The sequence below is a fragment of the Strigops habroptila genome, chromosome 2 (assembly GCF_004027225.2).
Source record: "Strigops habroptila isolate Jane chromosome 2, bStrHab1.2.pri, whole genome shotgun sequence".
NCBI lineage: Eukaryota > Metazoa > Chordata > Aves > Psittaciformes > Psittacidae > Strigops > Strigops habroptila.
Genome location: NC_044278.2, coordinates 28455513 through 28477747, shown reverse-complemented (window position 1 = coordinate 28477747; position 22235 = coordinate 28455513). Strand labels below are relative to the sequence as shown.

At 35.6% G+C, this 22235-nt stretch overlaps 1 protein-coding gene across 11 annotated transcripts in view; it reads left to right on the top strand.

Moving 5' to 3' along the window:
• The window catches only part of SYNJ1 (synaptojanin 1), a 66447-nt gene that overhangs the window by 27454 nt on the left and 16758 nt on the right, over window positions 1–22235 (top strand). For 5 of the 11 annotated variants that reach the window (XM_030477628.1, XM_030477626.1, XM_030477634.1 and 2 more), the window contains exons 12-26: window positions 2525–2690; window positions 4398–4421; window positions 8594–8785; window positions 8921–9005; window positions 10246–10386; window positions 10767–10959; window positions 12271–12429; window positions 14642–14798; window positions 15150–15267; window positions 15380–15595; window positions 16431–16509; window positions 17050–17212; window positions 19209–19415; window positions 20365–20493; window positions 21110–21148. In XM_030477628.1, coding sequence (XP_030333488.1) covers window positions 2525–2690; window positions 4398–4421; window positions 8594–8785; window positions 8921–9005; window positions 10246–10386; window positions 10767–10959; window positions 12271–12429; window positions 14642–14798; window positions 15150–15267; window positions 15380–15595; window positions 16431–16509; window positions 17050–17212; window positions 19209–19415; window positions 20365–20493; window positions 21110–21148 — 2068 coding nt within the window. The remainder of the gene's footprint in view (window positions 1–2524; window positions 2691–4397; window positions 4422–8593; window positions 8786–8920; window positions 9006–10245; window positions 10387–10766; window positions 10960–12270; window positions 12430–14641; window positions 14799–15149; window positions 15268–15379; window positions 15596–16430; window positions 16510–17049; window positions 17213–19208; window positions 19416–20364; window positions 20494–21109; window positions 21149–22235) is intronic. The other 6 variants (XM_030477627.1, XM_030477636.1, XM_030477630.1 and 3 more) reach the window with 3 other exon arrangements.

The window sequence follows — 22235 nt, the reverse complement described above, 5'->3', positions numbered from 1 at the left end:
TTTTGTTTCTGCCTTGCTTTCTAACATTGTGATAACAATTCCATACTACATGACAGTGTAATGCTCTGTTTCTCTTCAACTTATTTTGTCTTTTTTGATGCCCGAGTTGTTCACATTTTCTAATGCTTTTATTTTTCTTCTAACAATGTTGCTTTTGTTTCCATAATTCTCTCTCTTATTAGGTGATACATGTCAAGACAAACAAATGTTGAACCATAGTAATTATTGCCCTTAGTTCCTTCAAGAATTTTTCATACTTTTATTCAAGAATGCACTGCTTCTCATTCCGTATTGTATACTATGTACTCATAGTTGACTGTTTTGGTTTTCCATCACTTGTTCGTTCAAACCATATCAGGGTCCTTCTTTGCACATGTACAAGGCATTGCAGTAAGCTACATAAAAAGAAGTAAAAATTGTTGCTTATTCTACCCTTAATTGATGCATACATGATTTTTTCATTTGGGAATTGCTTGTATTTTAGTATAGAGTGGCAATTGGTTAAAGATGTTTAGTTTTATTTTCTTACAAAAATGTCACCCAGACCATCAGGAAAACTACAGTAAGTATTTTATGAGGTATCTCCCCTTCTCCTGACTTTCTCATTCAACCTTAATTGTTTCTTTTCCTAAATTAATAGTTTTCTGACATTCATTTGGCCACTTAAATTTTTTACTTTGTAAAGTGTATTTACGGTATTTATGCTTTCATTTGAATGTCTGAAACACAGAGTACATTTACTCTGCTGTCTTTGTAATAACACAGGATCCCTGCTCTGGTAGAACTGTTAATGAGTACCACATATCATAAATAAAACACAGCGTCCCTGATGGAAGTCCATCTATTCAAAGAGGATCTTTAATTCTTGCAAAACCATACAATACTTGCCATTGTTTCAGTGAAACCTGACCAGGTCGCTACTCAGTATCTTCTTGAGTACTCTGATAATACATAACAAAAGGTAGTTTTTTTTAAGTTGTTAGTTGTATTCTTATTTCTCAAACAAAAGTTTGATGATTGTAGTTCTTCCATTTCTTGCTCTTCAGTCTGATTCTTTGAAGTCCAAGAGTACTTAGAAGTAAAAATACAGAAATTTAGGATAGGAGAAAAAAAAATATATTTTAACCTTAAATGTGTTAATATGCATTTCTATACTGAAAAACGGTCCTTTTTAAAGTATTATAATACTTGCTGCGTCTAACTCCTACTCTTTTTTTTGCTTTCTCTGGGTTCCTTTCAATTAATTGCCTGATATGTGAATGGTGAGTGTGGTTTTTTTGATCATGCCATAAGTTATACGTTGTGTGACAGAAAGGGAGCAGCATCCTGTTAAAATCCTATTGCAGTGGTATGCTCCCTAACACCTCATCCACATTGTCTTCCAAAAATCACAGTGCAAATTCACTACTACTTACCCTTGACAAAAGAGTAGTTTGTTTCTTGTTGTCTAGTGCTATTAATAGAACTAAATTATGGGTTCGTTTTGTAGTTTTCTTAAGCTTTTGTGTTTTTCTCTTATGCATTTAAGAGACCTTCATGAACAATGCAAGCTGTAAACTTGGAGGGTTTTTTTTTATGCCATGCAGCATCCCTCATGGATTACGGTTTATGTTTCATATACATGCAATAGCATGTGTTTAGATACACCTCACAGGCAAAATACACTTACATACATAAGACACAATAAACCATGTAATCAAGAATGTGTCTTTGTGCCTCTCATTGTCAGTGCTGTGTACACAGGTTACTGCTTGACATGTTGATTACATTATCCTCTAAGTGTCTGACCTGCAGGGAATGTCTGTAGTAGTAGTACATCTCTTGGAGATTCTTGTTTAGCTCAGGTAGTTGGATACTTCTTTTGGAGCACTGTTCATGCCACTTGCTGGTAGTCTGTGCAACGACAGTGTCTTCGTATATATGTAGCTATAGATCAGTGTATATGTTCCTTCTGGGATACTGCATGAGACTTGCATGATTTTTTAAAAGTTAAGGGGTCTTAATAAGTTGAAGTTATCTCTTTTTTCTTTTTTTAACATGGATATTTCAGAATGTGAGTTCTGAACTAATATGCTCATATATATATACATACATACATATATATTCATGTATCATGATATTTAAACTCAAGTGCTTGCTCATCTCTCACTATTTGGGGAAAAGCCCAAAATCCCGTATCATGGTCTAAACATGGCACTATATCAATTTTTGAAGACTAAGGGTTTAGGGGAAAAAAAGTTACTTCCCTCCCTGCAGTATTTTGTTTACTTTAAATAATTCAAACTGGAATAATCTGGTTGTTAGATATGCCTTGAAGGTATTACTGTATGGTTTAGCATTTGGGTGGGGAAAGAAAAAGCACAACATAGTACAGTAGGCTCAGAAGACTTTAACACTTAAAGAAGGAAATTGCCTTAGATTTTAAAATCATTAATGTAGTTTACAAATATGTTACTGAATATTGCCAATGTTATTGTGAGCAGTGTCCAATGTAAAATATTTTATACGTGTTCCTCCCTAACAGGCTGGAAAGCTGAAGGATGGTGCTCGTTCTGTGACCAGAACGATTCAAAATAACTTTTTTGATAGCTCCAAGCAGGAGGCCATTGATGTTTTGTTATTGGGAAATACCCTAAATAGTGATTTAGCAGATAAAGCACGGGCTCTCTTAACCACCAGCAGTTTACGCGGTATGTGTCTTTCAGGATTTTAATCTGTCTGATAACTATTTGGTGTAAGAAAGCTGTATGGAGTCTGTTTTCAAAGCAATATTGGAAAGTGTAAATGCTATTTTATGTTCTCTTGGCTTATTAAAAGATGAAAGTTACTTCTGCTTTACTAATATTACCAAACTAACATGCTGCAGTAATCTCTTTACTGTTTATGTTTTGTTGATGTCTGGTGGAGCATATTTGTCAGAACTTTACTGTAGATGCATGATAGATATGTTCTGCTCAGTTCTTCAAATCCATTTATAGCAAGTGTTAATCGTGACAATTACATGCTGAATTGGGGAAAGAAAAACCTGATTTATTAAGATATTAGGGGTTTTTTATTGTTTGCTAAATGTCTTCCTTAATTTGATCTGTCATGTCAGTGAAGAAATTCTCACCATGGTATTAAACTAGATAGAAAGCATTTATTTTTTTCTCAAGCTTATCTTCATTTTGGTTTCTAAGATACTGAGGAACAAAAAGGAATGAAAGACAGCTTAAGATAACAGGAGCCATCAGAAAATTCCTGATGTATGATTTTACATCATAAAATAGGGGTTTTTTTTGTGAGAAGAAGTCTTTCCCAGGAACAAGTGCACCACAAAAGCTTTGTCAGTCTGTGTGCGAATTTCGACATCAAAATCAGAAAGATTTCAATAAGAAGGTCTGCTCAGGGAGAGTAGCCATGTGCACTTGGGGCTCTGGTTTCAGGAAGATGGTTCACCTCAGCAGAACAGGGAGCTGAACCACAGCATCCTGCATCCCCAAACAGAGGTGTAGTCTACACAGTCCTCAAGACTGCAGTCATGTCCCATCCTTCTGCAGGTCTAACAGGCAGGGAAATACTAAGAGGGCCAGGTGTAGGGCTGTGTTTAGAATACACTCCTGGGATAGTAAAAAATAGAGGAGCTAGTTCTTGGGAAAAGAAGGAACTTAAATTTGAGTCTCCTTTTCGAGATCCCAAGTACGAGTGTCCTAAATGGTGGCTTATTGCCAATTTTAGGGATTAATAACATTCTTATTTTTTCCTTTTCTTTTTTTTCCCCCTTTATTCTGAACACTTCTCAACCTAGAATGAGAAAAATGTGTCAAAGCTTCAGTGTAAATCTGTGGCACAGAAAGAAAATTCTTGCCCAGTTTTAGTCTTCAGCTTGTGGGTATTTTTATATTTTCTATGTGAAACCTGAAAGATTCCTTTCCTCTCATTCCTTTACCACAAGGTTTTGTGTTATTGTAACTTTTCCTGTATCTGAAATGTGCTAAATTAGCCTTACCTTAAAATTAGTTGAAAGTCATTCTCATTTCTTCTCACTTTCTTCTCACTTTCTCTGTGAATGCAAGCTATCTTTTCATTATTTGCAGCTTCTGTCAGCTGAGGAACATTAATCCCTCTTCACTGAACGTAATGTCTTTGCATTGTCTGCTAGATGATGAATTAACTAGAGAAATACTTCATCATATGTAAATCAATTATTAATAAAGCAAGAAAAGACAATTTGTTAATACTGTTGTGGAACTTTTTAGATTTTGCAGCATAAAAGATGTGCTTTAACTGATGCAAATGGTTATGTGTAATAAATTGTATATTACAACATGTTCTCTCACATTTACTGGAAAAATTTAAAAAAACAATTACTTATTTGACTAATTTTTTTTTTTGTTTCCTTCTTACTGCATCCATAGTTTCAGAGCAATCATTACAATCAGGTATAGTAAATTAAGCTGTAACTATCTGAGCAGCTATTGTTCTTCTTGTGCCTATTTACATAATACTTGGTTGTGGGCTCAATTTTCCTAGTAGTGTTTGGATCTGGCATTCCTGTGCCCCCAAATCCCTTAATCTAAGAAAAACCCTTTAATACAAAGAAGTGAAAATGTAAGAATATAAGGGGTGAAAAATATTAGAAAGAGGCAACCAATCATTTGGGGTTTATTTTTGAAAATGGTTTATTCTAGCTGTAGAGGAATTTGCTTTTTTATCTGGTTTGGGAGCTCCTATATTTTTGTTTCATCTACATGTTTTGTTTAGGGTAAGAGCTAAAAATTCTTCAGTGCAATTTGTAACGTCTTATTTGCCGTTAAAAGGCTATACCTGCTTCTGTTCTTGCATGAGCCGGACTGGTTTTGTAGTATCTCACAGCCAAGGTTAATGTTGTACTGGAATGATCTGAAATAATATACTGACACTTGTGTTCTGTGGGCAAAAGTACAGTCAAAACCATTGAGATAAGTTACCTCTGCATATGACACAAAATGAAAGTTTAAGAACATCTTTTTAGGTAAAACTCTCAGTGAAGAGAAGGCCTGAAGTGGCAACTTTATAGTTAACTCCTGATTTTCTACTTTGAGACATTGCAGTAGTATCTTGACCAATGTCTGTGATGTTGCTCTTAAAACATGAGAGATTGGCTTTGGAGGATTCAGCAATACTGTGAACATGAAGAAGTGATACATGATAATAAGAATGTAGGGATGAGCTAGATAGAGGAAAATTACATGAAAGATCTCTTCAATTTAAGCAGCTTTTGAAAGCTCTTAGTTATTATCATTGTAAGTTAGCAACATAATGCATTCAGACTTCATTTTCAAAATTTTTAAATTCTTAGTGGAAATTCTCCTTTTTGTTTTAACTTAAGCTCTTTACATGAAGCTGCTCTATTTGGGGAGATAAAATATATGCATATGCCATATTTTTAAGGGAGAGCTGCGAGTACTTGTCAGCTGTGCAACACTTCATTGTGTCCTTGTTCCTAGAAACTAGTATTTAAAATATAATATTCCTAATGCTCATATGTTCAGAGTTTACTTTGTGTCAGGAAAATTTAAACATCCATTTCTGACCTATTGCCTTAATAGGGTTCATTGTGCTACCTCTTGGAAGTAGGTTTAGTGAAACCAGATCGGGTGCTTAATTTCTGGGTGACAGGGAATAAAAGTATGTTCTTAATACCTGGGAAGGCAAAGGGAGAGAAGGAGGGAAATAAACAAGGAAGCTCATAATAATTGTTCAGACAAGTCTCCCATTTTAAAAGAATAGCGAAATTGTGCACAGTATCCCCTGAATCTGTGTGCTTGAGTAGTAGCTGCTAGCCCTGGGTACTGAAGAGGGGAGGATCCTTGGAAGAAATCATAAGGATTTGTCATTGGCTAGATTGTTGTTCAAATACATCTCAAGTGTTTAAAGCTTCTCTCCCTCACACACCCCCCCCCCCCTTAGAAAAGCGCTTTAAACATAATCTGTATTTTTGAGCTTTAAATGTTTTTGTCCTTTTACAGTTTTGCTTTTTCTATTAGTGTTTTACTTTATCTATGTAAGTCTTACTGAGTACTTAAATAGTGAAATCTGAATCACAGGTAATACACACCTGAAATTAACTGATTCACTGGCATTTTGTCAGTTTTAAAAACTGTTTATTGGAATAAACAATCACATTGTCATTTATGGTGTTACTATCTAGACTGTATCAGCCTAGCTTATAACTCACAGTCATACATGTCAACTATTTTTTTACTTCCTGATATAACATTTCACTGTGGGTTTCATCTGGATACAAATTGCACATCTTGAAATATATCTGCAGTCATTTGGATGTTGTAGTAAAATAGTTCAGTTGGGTTCAGTTGCACAGAATATCCCACCAAGAACTTAAAATCGGTATTCCCTTTGTAGAACTGATTTCCAAATGCCTGCCTTCCTAGTATGAACAGCAGTTAAAGTATTTTTTCTGCAAAATAACAGAAAATATAATTGTTTGGATTTTAAACATTGTAGGGTGAGATACAATTTTGTTGAAAAGATAAATAGCTAGAAATGTGTAGCAAAAATAGTGTATGTGGGAGGCTCAGGAGCTCTAAAAAACAATGGGCTCACTCAGTATTTTGAAAAACATGAAAATTTGGGGGTTTTTTTCTTATTTATTCTGATTCAGAAAAAGAGTCATTCTACAATTTAGAAAGCTTGCTAGTTTAAAGGTATGAATTTCGTGCTTGTAGTAAGCATGTTGTCAGTTCACTTCTGCAGTCAGATTCTATCTTGGAAAGACTTTTCACGTTAAGAGTTCATGATAATGTCATGAATAGGCAATTGTCTATTTTGCAGCTTTTCTTAAAAGCTGCTTGGTAGCAAATATGAATTATTTGGAGTAACTGTCTAAAATCAAGCTGAAAATTGCTAAATTTGCAAAAGAAAAGGAAGGATTTGGAGAGAATAAAAGTCCAAACTCTGCTTTTCAACTTGCTCAGAGTACTGTGAAGGCTAATCTGTGCAGATCTTCGCAGTGTCTGTGATGCTATTTTGGGTTCTTCGGGTTCAGGTAATCCTTTGGATTATTTAGGTGCTTGTGCATATTGTGGGTACATTTCTTGGATTGGTTTCTTTTCAGTGGTCAGCTTCTGTCCTTGATCCTCAGAGGCTTTTCTGGCATTTGGTGGACTTCTTGAGTGTCACCTACTGTGTAGATACATTCAGAAGTAGACTCAGTATTTGGCTCTCACCTGGTGTATAAAGTATTCTGTTAGATCCTTGCTGTTTTCTTGACTTACCTGGGTTTTACCTGGGTTACAATAAGAAAAGCATGATCCCAAGCATGATCTGCTTCTAGCACCCCAAGGAGACACCAGTCAGTTCATCAGTGAATGAGTTCACAAACAACAAATATGTTATTTTCTTTTATTGTTTTCCATTTGTTTCAAAACCATGAGAGCTTGAGAATCCCTGGTTTTTGTTTTAGTTGGGTAGCCAAGATTTGGTAGTGAATTTAAAGGTGGTAAGCTTAAAAGGATAACTAAAAAGACAACAGCTTACTAATCATCCTATTGTGGTGATTTGAATGGAAATAATGTGCCCAGTAGCTGATCATTTTGCAAGACAGTGCACAGTGAATGGAAGAATTCCATCTAATATTATTTATATGATTCTCACAGTCTCATAACCATGAGAGTATTCAAAATAGGTAAATTAATATCACTTAGGTAAACTACAATGCAAACAACACTGTTTACACCTGATGCAATTTTTATCCCACTGATATTAAAGAAAAAAGGAGCGTAATTTGAAAAAAATATTCAGGCCTGTTTGTTTGCATTGGGAAATATAGCTGTATGACTATATTATGCAGCTGATTCATGAAGGCACTTTTAAAATCACTGTAACTCTAGTATCTGACCATTGAATAATCTTGTTTGTTTATTTGTTTCTCACAATGCCCTTTACAGATGGGTCATTACACTCTCTCCCATCTGGCAGATAGAAACAAGGCACAGAGAAGGGCTGGTGTAACAGGGAAATGAGTTTAATTGTTTTGAATCCTAGCCTACTTTCCTCACTAAAGCAGAATTCTAGAAATACAACTAACCTAAAAAATAATTCAAATTTGTGGCTTACATGATAATGTACCTTACCTGTTTTAGTAAATGTATTGTATCAGTAATTTTTACACTTCTAGAAGTTAGCATATCTGCCAGATGGTTTTGTAATGGAGACTGAATTTCATGAATGTAATCTGTGAGAATGAGGTAGATACCTCTGTTGGCATGTATGAAAAATAGTGGTGTCCGTAGAGAATCACACGTAGAGTGAAAGAATGACAGATATTTATGAAACATAGAGATTATGTTTCTTTTATGCATCATTTATATATATGTTACTTTGAACAAATTACTGCTGACTTTCATTCAGTCAGTATCCTACCCAGACAAGTAGTATGCCTGCAAATGTACTTTCCCTTGTGAAAAGTTGCATTCATCTTGCTTTCACAGTTTAGCTTTCTATATGTCTGTGCATGGATTTGTTGCCATTTTCTAAAGGGAAAGCTCTCATTGCCAAGTTTTCTGGAGAAACATTCTATATAAAAATAATGTCTTTTCAAATGTTTTTGCAGCATCTGTAAAAGTGCTAAAGAGTATGTGTGAAAACTTTTATAAGTATGCAAAACCGAAAAGAATTAGAGTCTGTGTCGGGACGTGGAATGTCAACGGAGGGAAGCAGTTTCGAAGTATTGCCTTTAGAAATCAGACCCTCACTGACTGGCTTCTAGATGCACCAAAGTTAGCTGGAATTCATGAATTCCAAGGTAATATTTGTATTCTGACAATTTTTTCATGAAAACTCTGATTTTTGTAATTAGATCATAAACATTAAAATAGATACATGACGTCTTGGTTCTTAATTATAAATGACAATTAGATTTTTTAATATTTAAATGCAGATCGCAAAAGCAAGCCTGTAGACATATTTGCCATTGGATTTGAAGAAATGGTGGAATTAAATGCAGGAAACATTGTGAATGCCAGGTCGGTATACAATCTGTACAGAACTGTTTAGTTGATAATCATATTTTTTAAGTAAAATGTTGTTTATTTTTTTCTCCTGTTTTGTAATGGTTGGGGTTAGTCTGGATTAATTTTTGACTGTATTCCAGTTCTCTCTGCCAGTTTCTGTGCCAGGATTGCAGATTTCATCTCAGCTTTCTTAGCAAAGCTGTGATCACTTAGATCATGTCTAACGTGATCTTAAGGACCCAAATAGTCAGTACTTGGCCATATTTTGGATTGCACCTTTAGCAGTCCCTCAACTTTTTCCTTCATTGAACACTTTGAAGGAATTTACCTCTGATGCTTGTAGGGTTCTGCATTATCTGTGCTTTCCTATTGCTGCAAACAGCAAGTCCTGTGAAATTCCTTCCAAAAGCATGTATTGTTGGTATGCCTTTACATAGTGCCTCGCATCAAATTTTGATCTGTTTAAAGCAAGGTTTGCTTCCATAGTGTCAGGTTTTGCTGTCGTTCCATGAATTACATGTATATCAATGAGTTTGGATCTCTCACCCCTAGTAGAGGGGGTTATGAAGAAGTATTTTTACCAGTGGTGAAGTCTGTATGTGTAGTCCTAGTCACTTTCTCTGTTGTTTTGTCTGCCCATTTTGCATGTTTTCTGGTGTTTATCTAGCTTAAACGCATTGGAAAAAGCATCTAAAGCCTGTAACACTGTCAACCTTTGCACAGGCTTTTGTCTTGAGGACATAGTGGCAGTTTGTCATCCCATAATTTCACACTGTGTCTAGTTAACGGTGTCTCCAGGTCTGATATTTTTCATTTATTTCCAATACTAGCTCTGAAAACCATAGTCTATTAGGTGTCCAAGGAAGTTTTCTTGATCAAAGACATGGACATCTCTGTTTTCCAGTATTAACTGAGCTCTAGGCTAGGCAGTAACTCCCTAGAAAAATTCTTAGGTTTTGCTCCTCTAGTCTAGCCTCAGAAATAGAGGAAAGATAGCCCTGGCTCTTAACATTGTCTGTGGTGTTGAGAAAAGTGAGGCAGCATTTTATGAGTCTGAATTTGAAATGATGATGTCATGGCAGCTTGTGTCTCTGCTAGAAGGCATTTGAGCACCATTCACAACTTGGCTTTGCCTTGCTACCTCAGGGTTTAGTTAAGGTGATTCTATGAAGGTTATTCAATTAGATCAACAGTTTAGATACCTGCTTAATTAGATTTATTTTAAAACTGGCATTTTTCATTTCACTGCTAGCACAACCAATCAGAAGCTCTGGGCTGCTGAACTGCAGAAGACGATATCAAGAGATTACAAGTATGTGCTGCTGGCTTCTGAGCAGTTGGTGGGCGTCTGCCTTTTTGTGTTCATCAGGCCCCAGCATGCGCCTTTTATCAGGTCAGTGAACACACAGCTGTGCCCAAGTTGGGTCACCTTCAGTTTGCTTTGTATTGCAAGCTAACATACAAATGTACTAAGAAGCGTATGAGGGTCTAATCCAGCTGTTCTGTCTTCTGGGGAACTAGTTGCTTAAATTCTTTTATCGTAGTTTTAAAATGCCTCATCAGTTGCCAAGAGGGCTTGAAAAGCTGAAGTCTTATATTGTTACCTCCTCAATAGCTGTTGGCATTTTGTTAAAATAGCCCAGTGGCCTTACTGCTGAAAGAACAATGTGAAAATGGTCTCTTACCAACATAATATTGTACTCAAACATACTTAAAGCTGTTAAATTCTGTGCCATTGTATTTGAAGGTTTAATAGTTGTTTAACTCTTTCAGGGATGTTGCTGTTGATACTGTAAAGACTGGCATGGGAGGAGCCACTGGTAATAAAGGTGCAGTAGCAATTCGGATGTTATTTCATACATCCAGTCTTTGCTTTGTCTGCAGTCATTTTGCTGCAGGGCAATCGCAAGTTAAAGAGAGAAATGAAGACTTCATAGAAATAGCTCGCAAGCTCAGTTTTCCAATGGTAAGCAACAGTGTTCAAATTCCATAATGAATAAGAAGTTGAACCCTTTGAGCTTCAGCAGTGTCATCCAAAAGCTCTATTTATTTTTTTTCCCCTCCTCAGAAATTTCCTGTGGAAATCAAATTTCCTTGGGTTAGAGGCCTCAGAGATAATTAAGTTCCCACAAGATTTATTGAAATAGATGACTGCAGAAAGGATATACCTTTCCAGTGTAATGACTGATAGAGATAATGAAGCATAAATTCATTGCCTAGCATTAGGCATCAAGGATTTAGCATAGGAAAAAGACCTGATAGATTCTACAGGCAGTAGAACTTTTGTAGGCACTAGAGTTAATCAACTATGGGAAAAAAATCCATGGAAAACAGCACTATTTTCAGTACACATTTCAGTACACTCATTTTCTTGTTCACCCATTTTTGTCAAATTGGATTGTGCAGTTCTGTACCATATTCTCATAAATGATTATCAAACACCAAGTAAAAGTAAATTCTTGATACTTTTATCAGTGCAGCAAAATTCTTTCTTGAGACTTAAGGCTGTCTTAAATTTTGTAGTTAAACTGTCCTTTGTTATTTTTTATGGCACTGTGCAGGATTCTCACACCTTATTTTACAGGGTTTTTTAATTTCTAAATTTGTCCCCATGGTCATGTTTTGTTTTTCTTGAAAGTACTGTATTATTATGGTCCCTAGAAACAGTTTCCTAAATGCTGCTATTTTAATCTGCCAGTGCATCTGCTTTGATTTACTTAAGAGCAATGCAAAAATCAAAACAGAGAGGTAAAAGTTCTCACTTTAAGCCTTAGGCTTTGTTTGAACTAACAGAGCCCTTCTGTCTTTCCCTAGCCATGAAAATTGTATGTAACCGAAAAGTCTTCAAATAATCTGAATAATAAAGCCCTTGATTTGCAGTTTGTCAGGGTATTATGCCACAAGATCCCAGGGTAGTATTCTGTTCTCCTTTGTAACCTATTTGTGACATATGTAGCAGTTGCCATCTCAGAGCAGACTTCTAAAACAGACTTCTAAAAAAGGAGTAGAAAGCTAAAGAGTTTTAGAATCCAATTCAGATGACTCATGTTTCTTTAGAAATGCAAACTACATAAGAGATGTTACTTCTTCTTTCATATTCTGTATGTGTGAATACCATACACTTGGCTATGTTGTTCTGCCATATGAACACTAAATACTAATGTGTATTTCAGTTGTCCTCATCAGCTTGAAATGATGCATTACATTTTACAGTTAAAAATTGAATTTCTGCATCTCTTGGATGTTTTTAACTTCATTGTGTGCCTCTGTTTGACAGGGAAGGATGCTCTTTTCCCATGATTATATCTTTTGGTGTGGTGACTTCAATTATCGAATTGATATTCCAAATGAGGAAGTTAAGGAGCTAATACGACAACAGAACTGGGATTCCCTTATAGCAGGAGACCAACTTATCAATCAGAAAAATTCTGGACAGGTATCTTAAACATGTTACTTAAAAATGCTTTATTTTTCTTTTTGGCTTTAGCAATTTTCTGTGGTGCTTCTGTAAATCTATATCCTCAGTATGTTTTGCTTATCACTTTTTTCCAGGTAGTGGTATGGAAGGGTGCGACATAGCAACGTTTAATAAGTTATTCATAGTAACTGAGCTGAAGAGCCAGTGACACCAAATAAGGAAACTCTATCATCTATTAGAACTTTATGTTGGAGTTTACTTATTATATATATATTTTAAGCAGGTGCAACTATTAAAAAATATATCTTTAGAAGTTCTTTTGGTAATGTTACCAGTTACTTTAAATTACTTTTAAATACCAGTGATAGGTCTGATGATGCTACTGTGTCATTCTATTGGACAAAGGCACAGTCCAAACTGTAGACCTTTTTACTTTGTTACTCCAAAAAATGGAGTAGCAAAGTCTGAAGAAACCTTCAGATTTTTAATTTTTAGGGTTTCTTGGGAGGCAGCACATAGCAACTAATGGAGTGTTTGTAATTAACTGAATTTTGTGTGCAACTGTGTGTTATTTCTTTCCAGCTTTATGTGGGAATGCTATAGATGGTAAAATAACAGATAATCCTCTGTTGCCTCTGTTGTTAGTTTTGTCTACTTGCCAATACTTTGATCATAATTATTTTTCTGATCATAATGATTTTTCTGAATTAGAGTTCTCTTCCGTTTGTGCTGGTGTCTTGTGCACCAGAACAGGAAGAAAAACACTTGATAATTTTTGATTTTTTTTTTTTATAGCCCAGTTCCTACATAAAATGAGAGGTACATTCAAGTGGGCAGACAGCATGATTATTTGTTAATTTGACCAAAACAAGAGAGGTGTAGAGGATCTGGGGACACTTAGAACAGTTATAAAGCTGGAAGGATCTATGGAAACTACCTGAATATGAAAAAACCTCAAAATAGTCTCCTGACTGGGGAGAAGAAGGGAGGTAGTATTGCACTGGTGGGTAATACTCCATTATTTGGAAGTGGCTGGCTGGGCAGCAGCGGGTATCAGCTGGCTACCAAGGGTACCTGCATGGTTGTTTCATGTGGCTGTTACCCGGTGTATCTGCTGTTCAGGAAAAAGGCATTTACATAGCAACTTTCTTCATAAAAGTAGGTTAAGAAATAATTACCAGAGGCAAAGAAATTAATTATCTAAGAAGTGATGGATCTTCTGACATTCTGACATTGATCTTCTGACACTGATTTTTAAATTGACTGGATTTCAATTTATATTTCGAATAAGAAAAGCAGGCTAACCTATCACTTGATGCAGACTTGACTGTAAGACTTAAGTTAGATTTCTGTTTTGCAGATCTCTGATGTTAAGTAAAACTCCTCATAAAAGTTTAAACTCAAGGCTGGAGCTGGTTAAGATAACAAAAGGGTTTTAGCTTAATGTCTAGTTTAAACACTTAAGGAGGGAGCATATCTCCTGGCCTTCTGGGGTCTTGTGTCAGCTGACTGTGTCTGTTTATGTTGCAAAGCACCTAACGGATTTTTTAATTCATTTCAATTGACACCGTATCTCTAAATACCATACGTACTCTTGGCAGATACTATCTCCTTTTATTCTGTTTTTCCTATTCACTTGAGAAAAAACGGTGATAACCTCTCTATTATTTCAGTTCATATCTAATATATTAAGGACTCTCTCTCTCTTTGCCAGCCCTTACCTCCTATTTATTCATGGGGCATTTTGTGTCAATTTGGAAGAATGCTTTGCATGTTTAGATAGGTACATGGAATATAAACCTCAATTCCCAACTTTTGCTGACACATGAGCAACTAACCAGCTAATTAAACTGTACTGTCCATCCAGTACACTGATGGACAGCATCAGTGTACTGGATGACCTCAAGTTCTGAATGACATTAGAGGAACAGTAGGTTGCTCATGAGCCTGGGTTTAAAGATATGAATGTTGACATACTTCTGTTTAATGATGATCTGTCTGGGTCAGGGTCACTATTTAGTCTTAGTGGCAAATGTAGGATGTTTTCAGCAGATAAAATTTAGAGAAGGATTCGTATTATCAAATTACTTTTTTTTTTTTTTTTTTTTTTTTTTTTTGCGATGCGTATACAGGTTTTCACTGTTAGAAAAGAGAATTCTCATTAGTTTCAAGCAGTTTCCCATCTGTTTCTGTCTTCTGGCATGACACATAACTGCCTTGTTTCTCACAGATTTTTAGGGGATTTTTGGAAGGGAAAATAAATTTTGCTCCTACATACAAATATGATCTATTTTCTGATGACTATGACACCAGTGAAAAATGTCGCACACCAGCATGGACAGATCGTATTCTTTGGAGAAGAAGAAAATGGCCTTTTGACCGATCAGGTTTGAGTGCTTCCTTAAGTTGTTTAAAATATTCTTTTCACTGGCTTATAGAATCCAATTGGTGACGTTCACAGTGCCAGTGATTCTGAACTTCTGTCCCTCACTTTGTATGAGGCAGAAAGCTTATAATAGCATCTGCAGCAAACACAGCGATGCTGATCAAGAGGCTCAAGAATCAGGTGCCAGTTGCTGATATTTCAGTACTTCAAAAGGATCTTCTGGTTTTATCTGTAGAACACTCGGTTTTGGTTCACTCTCTTTTTTCTCTATTTACAAATAATTTATTTTTTAAAGCATATTATTGCAATCATGGTGTTTTTCCCCTTTTGTTTTCATTAATACTGACTGTAGCTGAAGACCTGGATCTTCTGAATGCTAGTTTTCACAGTGACAGTAACGTCCCTTATACATGGAATCCTGGTACTTTGTTGCACTATGGAAGAGCAGAGCTGAAAACATCTGATCACAGGTTTCAGTTTTATTTTATACATTACTTCCTAATAATTGAAAATTTAATATTCATATTATATATTTTGTTGTTCAGATACTCTGCTTACAGATTTTTCTTGTGTATTTCAAAGGCCTGTGGTGGCATTGATTGACATTGACATATTTGAAATAGAAGCAGAAGAGAGACAAAAGGTTTATAAGGAGGTGATTGCAATGCAAGGACCACCTGATGGTACTGTAATGGTCTCCATCAAAAGTTCTTCAGCAGAAGAAAACTATTTTGATGACAACTTGATTGATGAACTTCTTCAAAAATTTGCAAGCTATGGTGAAGTTATACTTATAAGGTTAAAAAGACTTTTTATGCTTAATCTCCATTCCTCTTCATTGTTCCCACCTGCTTCGTGAATAAAATTACTTTCTTAGCGGGCATTTCAGTTACGATCTACTTAATTCTTAACATTCAGATTTCAACTTTAATGTCTTTATAGGTAAAAATAAGTTATACATACCTGTATGTGTCTCAGTTTTCAGACTTAATTTTTCCAGATACTCTTATTTTTGAGATAGAGTATCATACTGACTTTGTCAGAAATCAGTATGAATTAAGATTTGTTATTTATGTAATTTTACACAAATTTTGTATTCTAAAATTAGTTTAGTAATTTTAAATGAACTGAAGATGAGAGGATTCCTGTGAATGTTGCATTTTCACTAAGCCATTAATTGAACTATAAGTCTTGTGGTATTTTGTTTGGGTTTTGGGGGGGTTATTTTGTTTAGGATTGGGCTTTGTGGGTTGGGATTTTTTGGTTGGTTGGGTTTTTTTAGATGACCAGGAGCATAGTGCCAACTCCATAGTATGATGTCATGTGGAACAACTAATACAAATGTCTAACCTGTAGCCACACAATTACTATTGAATGTGTAACTGTAGTCACATAATTTTTAAGAGGACAGTGTTTTTACTCTGTGAATTTACCTGGTTCTCTCTTTTGGTTGTCATTGCAAGGATACATTCAATTAAAGCTTATTAGCCAATTATATATATATTTTAATGAGCTTAAAAGAATAGTTCTTCTCCATGAAGTGAACCATTTGAAAAACCTTTAAGATAAGAGGCTTCAAAAGTTAATAGGTAGGATGAAGTATTTTAATTATTGTTTCCAATGGACTTTGCAGGTTCGTGGAAGACAAGATGTGGGTAACATTTTTGGAAGGAAGCTCTGCTTTGAATGTTATGAATTTGAATGGTACTGAGGTAATGCAAAAATTACTGAACTTTCCTATAGCAAGAGAAAATCCAGCTTTTTAAAGACTTCTTGGTCAGGGTTGGGTTTTTTTCTTTGTGTATTTTTAAGAATGAAGTTTTTCACGTTCCATACTAGGCTGTTGCATCCAATTTTATTTTTTTGTTTTACTTTTGGTAGTCACGTAGCTTTGTTAACGTAGTGTATAAGCAAGTCTGGTTTTCTCTACAAAGAGTAGAGTTTCTGTCAGAATAAAGAAACCTGAAGTTTTCCTATTAACTAAAAAGGAAAATCTTATTTTCCTTTAGAAAAATATTAAATAGTTATAATTAACAGTTCAAACTGCATAAATGTACTTACTTACCAAAATTAAGTGAAAAGTATAATTACTTCTGTGATGTGTCACTGTCACTTTTTAGCACCAGAAATTCTGATAACCTTATTTGTGACATTTTCACTATTTTTTTTTTTCTTTCTAAATCTAGAATGCTGAATTTTAATATCCTACTCTTAACAATTTCTGTTTTGTGCATACCTTTTTGGCAATTCAGCTACTTGGCAAGATTATAAACATCAGTTTGAAAAATCCAGATTGGATCAGAACTTTGGAAGATGAAATGAATCTAGAGAAGATTAATATTGGGCTACCTTCATCAACAAGCTCTACTTTGCTTTGTGAAGATGCTGAGGTTACTGCTGACTATGACATGGAAGGTGTGTTGAAATAAAGCACTTGTTTTGAAATGTTTGCAGTCCTAAATAATATGGTTAATTTAATGCATATATAAATATGCATTAAACAAGTTTATACCAATCTAAAACAGATAAATTAGAAATCCTGTTATTTCCAGTAGTATCTTGACAACTTGTTGAGCAGTTTGCACTGTATCTCGAGGTTTTACTAATTTGCTGGCAGTGTCTTCATTCTTCTCACTATATCCTGTGACCTACCCTGTCAGGGTCACTTCATTCAGGCAACTTTTACTGTTCATGGAGACACCCTATAAGCAGGATATACAAAATTTCAGACTGCAAAGCAATTACATTTTTTTTGCCAATGCACATAGTAGATTAATAGGACATTGAATATTTACCACCCCCAAGAAGACAACAGGTAAGCCTGTGACAGGCAGGCAAATATGAGTCGGGCAAGGAAACCTTCAACCTCTGTTGCTCTTGGAACAGGCTGATCTTTGGCATTGGTGAGTTTCAGTTCGCTATTTTTTGTCAGCTTTGTTTTTGCCCTGAAGGGTTTTTATATCTTTTCATGTCATACTTCTTTAGCATAATCCTCAAGTTGCTGAATATCACTATCGCAGCAATTGTGCCTCTGCATTTTTGCCTTTCTTTACTTGCATGTTTCTAATCTATGGACTTTGTCACATCTTATTTTTTAATCTATTAATTAATTTTTATGAAAGGTCTGATTCATCTCTACATTAAAAAATATTCTTCTTATATCATTGACAAATAAAACAGCAGCAAAGCCACACACACACACCCCCTTACCTGCTGACACTTCCTGTGTGTATTGCATTTCCATATGTATTTTACAAGGTTGTTTTTTTGTAATTACTTGAACAGATGTACTTTCTAGATGTAGTCATCATGTCTATATTAATTTATTCTGAGTAGTTCATTTGCTTTGAATTTCTATCCAAGCTCCTTAGGGGTAAACATCATGTTGCAAAAGTTTCAAGAAAACAGATGGCAGCTATGTATACTGGAAAGAGTAGACTAAAGGGATTTTTCGTATAGGTATTTCAGAAAGGAAGGTATGTTTTGGTAAGGGTAGGATGTGGGAAACCTGTATGAAAAGTCGGAATTTGTGATAGTCTCGATGTCGTAAGATGCTGTTTTCCAATGCAGGTAGAAAACAGGACTTATACAGTTTAGACGCTTCTATGGTTGGTTGATTTTATTAATAGTCCTATGTGAAATAGCATGATTCCCTTAGAATGTGACATCTCAAATCCCACAACACTCTTAGATCAAGAGCTATTATGTAACTGGCAGCCTGATTACTCTGTTACGGCTGAGCAGTGAAAAGTTGAAGCTGGAACTTCTGTAGAACATTGTGTGTTGTTCATGTACCTGAAGAGAGAGAAGCCTAGAAGTTATGGAAGAGAGGATTACTATGGTCTTGTTGGAGTGCGATGGGCTAATTTTCTATTTTAGGCATTTTGAATATCAACATGAAAATATTCTAAATTGACAGTTTATTTTTCACGGGCACATCCATGTTGAACCTTTTTTTTTAAACATCATTCCGCCTTTTCAAACAGAAGGTATTACAGATGGAAGATACGTTAAAATCCCCTGCCCAGCCTTCTGAGGTATAAGTGAAGCTTGCCACCTATTGCAAAGCAGGGAAATAATTTTTGCAAAGATCCTCTTTGTAAAGCTAATTGTTTGATTAAACAACATTACAGTTGCCACTCTATAATAATTACCAATAATATATTTCTATAATATGTACTGTGCATTTGGAGTATTTTCAACTGGTTTGAATACATACGCATTCTTCATATATAATTTTATGATGCAAGAATCATGCTTTGGTTGTTCCTAAGCTAATTCCTTGGAACTTGAGGGGGTTTTGTAGAATATCCCATGCCTGGAATAAGTTTATAATTTCTCCACTTTTTAAAACAAGTACCTATTGTTCCCTTTATTTTAGATGCTTTTTCTTTTTTGGGGTGTTATTTAGGAGACGTTGATGACTACAGTGCTGAAGTAGAAGAAATCCTTCCTCAGCATCTACAACCAACTTCAAGCTCTGGTCTTGGAACCTCCCCAAGCTCTTCACCACGTTCCAGTCCCTGTCAGTCCCCTACGCTGTCAGATGGACCTGCGCTCCCAGTGAGACCAAGCCGAGCACCGGCAAAAACTCCTGGACCACCTGCTTCCACACACAGTGTGTATTACATCACTCGACTGCCTCTATTACTACTATACAATCTGGGAGCTGTCTGTCTCAGTGGTAGAATACTAGCTTATAGATTATTTTTAATTTAGCTTTTAGATTAATATAAAAGGCTATTCTTGTCATTATCTAGCATTTTATGCATAAGTGGCCATGGGCGAATTACTTCATTCTTTGTCTTGGTTCTCCTAATGAGCAGTAGAAGAGTTTTATTTCCTGAGTCCACGGATCTGCACTGCTGCAAGCTACCTAACTTGCTCTAGTTCTTTAACATTTCATCATGAAAGAGACAGCTCAAAAAGTTATGTGGTTAATAGGCTTTCTAATTTGATTAGTTTGAAACCTCTGCTGAAAAATTATGTTGCAGTGTGTCAGTATCATCCTAGTTCACTTCAGTCATACTCTCCAAATACAGCCCATTTCAGTTAATGCTCGTATCAGCTGTAATATGTAAATTGTAGTATGTAGATTTGTAAATAGACTGTATAATATGAAAGCTGCTATTTAAACACAACTTTATTTCAGTGGATATTTAGAATTACAGTGTTTGGAATGGCTTCTAAAGCAGTTTATTTCAATGTAATTTGGAGTACCTTTACAGAGACTGCTAAAATGCCTTCAGAATTCCCCTTGTAACATTTTTTTCCAGAGCACTTAGTTCAAAATTTGGAACTCTGCAATTTCTAAGAATGTTCAGGATTCCATGAAAAGCATATACTGATTAAACCATAGGAGACAATAATCTTGGCTTAGGGAACCTGTTTCTTTTCTCCATTGGTTTATTCCTCTTGTTTTCCCTCTCTCAAAAACTTCTGTATCATTTCCAGGGCTGGGGACTGACTGTCCTCTCTGCAAAAATAACTTGCTATTAGAACAGCTTTACTGTGATTAGAATGTACAAGTGATTAATGTTTGCATTGTCTTCTGTGATGTTCTTCAGCTGAATTTCAGGTTGGCACCCAGCAGAAGGAGTCTTCTCAGAGCCTGGAGCCTAAACGTCCTCCACCTCCTCGCCCTGTTGCTCCTCCTGCGCGCCCCGCTCCACCACAGAGGCCACCACCACCATCAGGTAATGCAGTAATATGCATCAGGTGGTCAGGAATATTTTGTGTCAAGTCTGTGAGGTGAACTTTGAAGTCCACACCCAAACTACATATTACGTTTTGGTTTGGGGCTCAATGGAACATACCATTTTTTCACCAAAATGTTGAGTTGCTACATGTAATAGTAATAACAGTATGGGAAATAACAGCATTTTCCAGTACCGTTTAAATACTATTGTCTTTGCATAGTGAATAAGTTTAAAAAAATTATAAACTTATTTTCATAATTTAAAAGTGTGGGCTTCCTACACCAGTGTTTACTCAACATTTTCATTTCTATAGCATCTTTGTTTTTAAAATAAAAGACAAATAATCTTGTGCATTCATTGATTACATTCCTTTAATTTGGGCATCAGTATGTATGCATTTTATCATGTCCAAGTTTTTAATGTAGAGTTCATCTGGATCATCTGAAAATGTAAACAATTGAGCACTAAGAGAAACTGGATGTTCAGAAGCATATGGGCAATGTAACTAATAACTAACTGACCCTTGTCATTTTAACTTTATCATTCTTTTTCTTCCCTCTTACTGTACTGATATTTTTCATTATTGCTGCACTCATTTCTTAAATACTGTAAGGCGGTAGGAGTCCTGCACCTGCTAGAAAAGAATTTGGAGGTAATGATTTTAATTGTTTTCAAATATGACTACGTGGTAAAACTACTCTGGTGGTCTGTTATGCCAATACTTAATACGATGATGTCCGAAGGTATAAAAATGGGTAATTCTTGAATGCCAATGTAATCTCTTTCTCAGGGCTTGTATCCCCCTCTGAATTACATTTGACTTTTTAGTGAAACAATATTTCTCCAGAAGTTGCTATATTATAGTCAGAGAGATTAAAGTTGTCACAGGTTTTCATTACTTCGTCCTGGTCAAAATATACCCTGCTAACTTTTCTGTGAAAGCAGAAACCTGTGTTTATTTGTGAAAAGGCCAGCTTTTATCCTCACAGTCCACAACAAGGAACGTTGTAAAACTGATTGTGATTGTAGCTACTTGCAGTGGTTATCCATTAATTAATTGTTCAAGTTGAAACTACTGCTGGTCTGGCCCAGTTTATGGGTAGCTTATTTTTTGTTTCCAAGTCTGATATGTGCTCCTAAGTCCTTCCTAGAGACATGAAACATCCTCCATAGTTCTTGAACCTAGCCTGTACTTCAGAAACACAAACTTAGCAAAGGAATTTATTCAGCACTCGAGAGCTACAGGTCTGTACTCCCATAATTCCTTCCCCCTTGATAATGCTGAGGACTTTATCAACCCTTCTGGCTAGTTTTGTTTTTTTCCAGCTTGGTCTGGTTTTACATGTATAACAACTTACACATTCTCAGAAGTGCTGCTTCTTGAAACTAATCTTTGTCCACACTTCACAGTACAGGTGTTCTGCCTGGACTTAAATCAGCTCATTAATGCATGGGATAGAGTGAGAATAGTGAGTGGCTCTGAAATACTTTGTTGATGGCTTTTCAGACACTACCACTTACTTGCTAGGAAAGAGGAGCTTTTAAGAAAATAATTCATACGGTTTGAGCAGTCTCAGAAAATAAGCAAAACTATTTTACATAGTATATAAATATCCACTAACTTAATCTGATCTCTGGCAGAGATGTGCATGGCTCTTAAATGCAATTGAGGGGAGGAGATCATTATGCCAAAGGCATATCTCAAATTAGTTAAAATTTTAGCTTAAGTTTCAAAAATT